The following is a 7,346-nucleotide window of genomic DNA, read 5'->3' as shown; positions in this document are numbered from 1 at the left end:
CCCACCTATTCAATCTGAGTCACTCTGTGTAAGAGCTTCAGCTGATTAACTGGAATATGTCATGGAAACGCATCAACATATCAACGGTCCACAGACTGTAGAAAAACAGCTACAGCCTTCCCCTCTCCATGGCATCTTAGTCCACATGGCTGTCGGTCTAAAACATGACCTGACCTGAACTCTAACTTGGCAAAAACAACCTCAACTGCTTCATCGGTGGGAGGTGACGTGACAACAGCAGAGAAGTGTGTGTGTGTTGGGAGGGGAGGGTGGGGGGGAGGGGGCAGGGATCAGGAGAGGCACAGGGAGCTGGGGGAGGAGGTGAGGGTGCACACTGGGGTGGGGAGGCCGTAGAAGGAGGGGTCAGTGAAGGGGAAGAGGAAGAGCAGGAAGAGGACGACCCCCATCAGGTAGGAGGTGAGGACGGTGAAGCGGTGCGGGTGCTCCATCGCTGTGCTGAGAGCTGGGAAACCCATGTAGTTACAGAAGGAGTGGCAGAGCACCGGACCCATCAGGTGACCTGCAACACACAGGAAGAGGAAACACCCACACTGGAGGTGACCAGTATACAGCACAAAGGGGGGGTAGGGTGACGGATTCAGCCGAACCTTTTGGTACAACATTTTTTGGTTCTGCACAACCTGTGCATCCTACATAATGTAGAATTAGCTTAATAAAGATTACTTGTAACCATAGATATTTAAATTTTAACCTACTAGTACAATTAAGTGTTTATAGAAAAAAGTTGTTCAAAATTTCCACATAGATGATAATGAAACTAGAATTACCACCTCGAGGTTGTATGCCTCCGCCAACCAGTCAAGTTACAGTTCATGTCTGTACAAAATGTCATCACATCATTTTATCCTTAAAAACGTGTGTTTTGTGAGGTCACAGTGACCTTTGACCACCAAAATCTAATCAGTTCATCCTTGAGTCAAAGTGGACATTTGTGCCAAATTTGAAGAAATTTCCTCCAGGTGTTCATGAGGTATCATTTTCAGGAGTATGGGATGGACGGATCACATCCACATATGATGCCTCCGGCTAGATTGATCTGGATCAATGGATCGATTGAATGATCAACGATCCAGTATCATCGATGCTCAGTGAAAACATCGATACATATCATCATCTTTAAGATACGCCTTTATTTTGAAATTCAAAAGTGGGCTGAGCTTTAAGGTGGACCAGCAATTCTCATTTTATTGACAACACCAGCACTGACCAGCAACCAGACCTCCAACAACAGGAGGTCTATTCTTATTCTCTTTATTAAAAAGAATAGATTGTTTTTTCATTTAATTGCCTGGACATAAGCCCCTAAACACTGTTTGCAGGAGTTTTACTTTCCTTATAAGAACAAATTCTTTAGTAATCTTTGGTTTTGGTGTGAAAACAATTCAATTTAAAGTTCGGTATTGGCGTCCAAACGTTCCAGGCCAGGACGTATAAACAGAAAATACTGAATTCTGTGCAAGACGTAAATGAAAGCTCCTTACCTGTTCTGATGAAGATGAAGGCAGTGTAGGCCCCGAACACTGCTGTGTAGGAGAACTGGAACACTGTTGTAGACCAGAGAAACATGGTTCGTCATCAGCTTCTTCCTACGACTGGATCTCACACTGACACACTCTTGACACATCATTAAACACATCAGTTCTCACCTGCAGAGAGGAAGATCCCCGACAGGCTCCCCTGTCTGAACCTCAGCAGCTCTATCACGTGGTGGAAGTGAGCTGGAGGAGAGACGACAACGTTAGAGACATGAATCAGCTGCTTTCTAAACCTCCTTATGAGTCCTTATGAGTGCTACTTGGATACTTTGGTGCCCTTTTTAATCAAATAAAATAGATGCTAATTATACTACTCATTCACTTAAGCGCCAAGAAGCATAATGAATATAATAAATGTGACCCCGGCAGAACTCACCCACTCCAAAGAAGAGGGGGCAGGTGAAGATGGCGGCGAGAGGACCAGCACAGGGCACCAACATGGGCAGCATGCAGGCCCTGAACACCAGCTCCTCTGTTAACGGAGCCACCACCTGGTTCCTCAACCAGCGCATGTCGCTGAAACACAACGACCAGAACCACGGGTCTGCAGACAGACAGAGACAGAGGAGGTTAAAGTACTTCATCATAGTTCACTGACATGTTTTACTCAAGTCCTTTCTCCTGTGGTGTTTTGAGTTGTGGATATACAACAATTCAAATCCATCTAAAGCATCAAGTTGTACGGAGACAAAAGAGTACACAATCCAGCATGTTGGCTGTCTCACCTAAAGCCACCCGGATCCCATCCAGGAAGCTCCAGGGACAGTCCATAGCCAACTGCATGAGAGGGCCCAGAAACAGAACCTACAGCACACAAGACAGGTTCTAACTTTAGTTGGATTGGACTGATGTGGCTTTTATCGCTACTTATGAAAAGATATGATCATTTTCCACATAAAAGCAATTAAAGAAATGAATCATCATCACAGAAGATTTGTTTCTTACCATGGTGAGCATCAGAGGAAGTATGACGGCAGGAATGAGGCCTTCAAACCGGATCCCCATGAGAGCCAGTAACGACGGGCCAGTCTGACACAGACAAGTCAAAGGAGACAGACTCAGACTGATAAAACAACAGCTAATGTGTCAGACAGCAACATGACACAACAGCACATATACGGCCAAATGAATAAATGGTGTTATGGTCAATGTTTCTGAGACGTGGACTCACCCTGACGCCTGTGAATTCTCTCCATGCCCACACGAAGAGAGGCGACAGGCCCGACACGATGAGCACACTGGTGAAGCGTCTCTTTATCACAGTGGGGTGATCCCTGAGGAAGGACAAGTAAGGACCATAATCATCACCAGCACAGAGGACAGGAGACACAACTCAAGCTGCCACAGCACAGCAGAGCAGCAACGCCTTACAGCAGTCAAACACTACCTGCCCTGACATGCTTTGGCTTATGTGCAGAATGTTACACCCAAATTCCATTCAAAAAACATAACGTTTTAATGCTTCTCCCTAATGCTTTGGAGCATTCTCGGTCACTTCGGCACAGCGATGTCGTCCCATCCACCCGATGATTATTTCTTGGCCAGCACCAGTAACTTTCTGGTGTCTCTGCTGGTTGCCTGGCAACAGCTCCAAACCAAGAATAGTCTGCAACATAACTTCCCCCGTAATTCAACCCCCGGATTGTCGTTTTCACACTTTGTATGGATTCATCTTTTAAAAAGATTAAACATAGCCCCCCCCGATAAGCAGAAGTTAAATGGGTGGAAGGATGGATAAAAGATTAATCATGAAAAAAAATAATAATCTGAAAATAATTGTTTGTTACCAGGCAAAGTCGGCAGATGCCCCGACACCCCAGGGACCCCAAAAGTCCAATTGGTTTATCTGATTAATTGCAAATTGGTAAAGCATTATTTAACAAGAATAGAAATATAGAATAGAACTATCTACTGTATATATATCTATAAGTTAGCACGATAATAACGCATTTCTTTAATGCAACTTGTGTTTTTTTTAGATTGTAGTGAGCTCAGTTTTAAAGCTAGAGTGAAGATACTGGTATCAAACTTGAAAACCTAAGGTTTAAAGGTATTTCATGCATTATTTATCAATAACAGTGTTATCATCACATCCATCAAACAGTTCAGAGGTGAACCACAGAGCCTGACCTTTTTATAAAAGGACAATATTAGTTCCATATATCAGTGTAAAGTGCACTTTACCTTGAGTTACCTTGCACTATACTCATTTTTAAGTCTCTTCTGCACTATATTCACTTTTAACAGTTTTCCTTATCTCCTTGTATTTTCATATCTGGTATATTTTTTTTTTTGTACTTTGTACTTTGCACTTCCAACTTTTTTACGATCATGTTTTTGCACTTTGGAACTGTGATGCTGGAAACTTGAATTTCCCTCAGGATCAATAAAGTATCTATCTATCTATGTGAAAAAAGGGGTTCCTTGACCTTTGACCTCAAGATACCCACGAGTCTCCCCTTTACAGACATGCCCACTTTATGATGATCACATGCAGTTTGGGGCAAGTCATAGTCAAGTCAGCACATGGACAGGTAGATGTAGTATACCTGTGCTCATAGAGAGTGTGTCTACCTGTGTGTGTCTCACCTGGGCAGGTCGCTCTTCCACACGTACAGACTGCCAACATAAGAGCAGGCCAGCAGCAGACAGGAGAGCACCGACACCCAGCACAGACCGTCTGGAGGTACGAAGAGAGCACTGCTGCTGGGTTTCATCTCCTCTGACAGAGAGAACTCGTCCGCAGCCATCACGAGCCTCTAGCTAACGACTACCGGGCACCGGGCCGGTCGGTGGACCATCTACCGGGAGGACACAGCCGCCAACATGAGGAGGAAGATGTCAATAAGCTCCTAACGCTGCTAGCTGGAGGACTAGCTTCCACAGCGCACTGTTAGGACGTCATCAGATGTTGCTGATTGTGCTTCTGCTTCTTCCTTGGTGTTTATTGAAGGTTGGCAAAACCAGCTTAGAGGTGCATTACTGCCACCATCTGGACTGGCGTGTGGAGCAGGAGATTGTGCAGAAACAAAATAAAAAAAATAAAAATAATAATAATAATAATAATAATAATAATAATGATGAAACAAACTGAATATGAAAACTTTAATAATAATAATTCTCCCATGCTACATCCCCAATCAGTCGAGAAAGGTACCACTTTCTGTTATATTTTTAGATTAGAATTGACAGTCTTTAATGCACATTTTTTCACATTTTTAGATTATAATTGACAGTCTTTAATGCACATTTATGCACATTTTTAGATTATAATTGACAGTCTTTAATGCATATTTATGCACATTTTTAGATTATAATTGACAGTCTTTAATGCACATTTTTATATTATAATTAGCAGTCTTTAATGCACATTTTTGCACATTTTTAGATTATAATTGACAGTCTTTACTGCACATTTTTGCTAATATTTAGATTATAATTGACAGTCTTTAATGCACATTTTTATATTATAATTAACAGTCTTTAATGCACATTTTTTCACATTTTTAGATTATAATTGACAGTCTTTAATGCACATTTATGCACATTTTTAGATTATAATTGAAAGTCTCTAATGCACATTTTTAGATTATAATTGACAGCCTTTAATGCATATTTTTTCACATTTTTAGATTATAATTGACAGTCTTTAATGCATATTTATGCACATTTTTAGATTATAATTGAAAGTCTCTAATGCACATTTTTATATTATAATTGACAGTCTTTAATGCACATTTTTATATTATAATTAGCAGTCTTTAATGCACATTTTTGCACATTTTTAGATTATAATTGACAGTCTTTACTGCACATTTTTGCTAATATTTAGATTATAATTGACAGTCTTTAATGCACATTTTTATATTATAATTAACAGTCTTTAATGCACATTTTTTCACATTTTTAGATTATAATTGACAGTCTTTAATGCACATTTATGCACATTTTTAGATTATAATTGAAAGTCTCTAATGCACATTTTTAGATTATAATTGACAGCCTTTAATGCATATTTTTGCACATTTTTAGATTATAATAGACAGCCTTTAATGCACATTTTTGCACATTTTTTGATTAGAATTGACAATCTCTAATGCACATTTTTGCTCATTTTTAGATTAGAATTGACAGTCTTTAATACACATTTTTAGATTAGAATTGACAGTCTTTAATGCACATTTTTGCACATTTTTAGATTATAATTGACAGTCTTTAATGCACATTTTTGCGCATTTTCTGATTAGAATTGACAGTCTTTAATACATATTTTTTCACATTTTTAGATTATAATTTACAGTCTTTAATGCACATTTTTGCGCATTTTCTGATTAGAATTGACAGTCTTTAATGCACATTTTTAGATTATAATTTAGTCTTTAATGCACATTTTTGCGCATTTTCTGATTAGAATTGACAGTCTTTAATACACATTTTTTCACATTTTTAGATTATAATTTACAGTCTTTAATGCACATTGTATTTATATATATATATACATATATATATATATATGTATATATATATATATTTTTTTTTTTTTTTTTTTTTTTTTTTTATTGGAGTAACATCAGCATGAACTTTATCAAAAAGTTCAAGTTAAATTAATGAAATAGTTTTCACTGAAGACATTTGGACATGTCATGGTAAGAAAAGCATATATGAGTAACTTTCCCACAGGAAATTTGCTATAACATTACCCACGTGCCTTATGATCAGGAATCACACAGTTCAAATATGCTGACTCATTTCCAGTTATCAGAATTACACACTGATGATTATGAGACAGCTCACAAGCTGTTGTCATACCTTATGTTGCATAAGTTTTATGTGATTGTAGTGTCTTTGGATTTCCTTTTTTTGTTTGTGTAAAACAGAAATTGTCACCAGATGGCGCCAAACTAATGCATGTTCAAATCCTATACATGTAATGGTATTCATTATGACTTGGGGTACATATGAATAGCTTATTAAAAGGTGACAATCAAAATTTTCTAAACTGGGGGCAGGATGAAGGCTTAATTAGTATTAAATGGCAAAGAGATTTCTGATTTTACACAGAAATGTGATTGAGATGTATTTATTTTTATAAATGTTTTAATTAATATAATAATTATAATTTATTTTTGCATTTATTTTAAATTTATTTTTAATTTACTCATTTATTTTTGCATTTATTTTTTTACATATATTTTTGTTTTTATTACATAAATAAATATAAGAAAAAAATAAACAGAAGAGTAAATAAATAAGGGAACCAATACAAAGATAAAAAATAAAAAGTAAATAAATAAATGTGTGTTGCATTTTCTCAAATAATTACTGGCTGCATTTATTATTATTTATATTATTTGTGCTACATTTAATTACACATTTATTTATTTATCAAGTTTTTTATTTATTTATTTATTATTTATTATTTATTATATTTATTGATTGATTGATTTTAATTTTGGCAGGTTCCGTCCTCCAAATTAGTTAGCTAAAATCAGATTTTTTTGTAAATGAAGATTAAAAGGCATCCTATCAAGGTGGAGAAATACGCCTTCGATCTTTTTTAGACTTGATGAGTCCTTGAAGGCACCAGATTCCCGAATTTACCAGGATCCCTTAAAGGCAGCACAGTATTCGTGTGACAAGATTTCCTCCTTTCTTTCTCTCTCGAGCCAGAGAGAGAGAGAGAGAGAGAGAGGGAGAGAGTTGTATTTATTACTTCTTTTAATTAATAAATTAATATAATAATTATATATATTTATTTATGCATTAATTTCTTTTTGCAATTTTTTTTAC

At 37.2% G+C, this 7,346-nt stretch overlaps 1 protein-coding gene across 1 annotated transcript; it reads right to left on the bottom strand.

The window, feature by feature from the left end:
- Positions 1–241: 241 nt before the first annotated feature.
- rce1a (Ras converting CAAX endopeptidase 1a) lies at positions 242–4,457 on the bottom strand. Its single transcript, XM_074623062.1, has 8 exons — positions 4,146–4,457; positions 2,728–2,830; positions 2,502–2,585; positions 2,282–2,360; positions 1,933–2,100; positions 1,668–1,739; positions 1,503–1,565; positions 242–520 (listed from the first exon to the last, which is right to left on the bottom strand). Exons 1-8 carry the CDS (start codon positions 4,304–4,306, stop codon positions 291–293), a joined length of 960 nt encoding a protein of 319 aa, XP_074479163.1. The 5' UTR covers positions 4,307–4,457; the 3' UTR covers positions 242–290.
- Between the last annotated feature and the right edge of the window lie 2,889 nt (positions 4,458–7,346).

The sequence above is a fragment of the Sebastes fasciatus genome, chromosome 22 (genome assembly GCF_043250625.1).
Source record: "Sebastes fasciatus isolate fSebFas1 chromosome 22, fSebFas1.pri, whole genome shotgun sequence".
Lineage (NCBI taxonomy): Eukaryota > Metazoa > Chordata > Actinopteri > Perciformes > Sebastidae > Sebastes > Sebastes fasciatus.
This window is presented reverse-complemented; position numbering and strand designations above follow the sequence as displayed.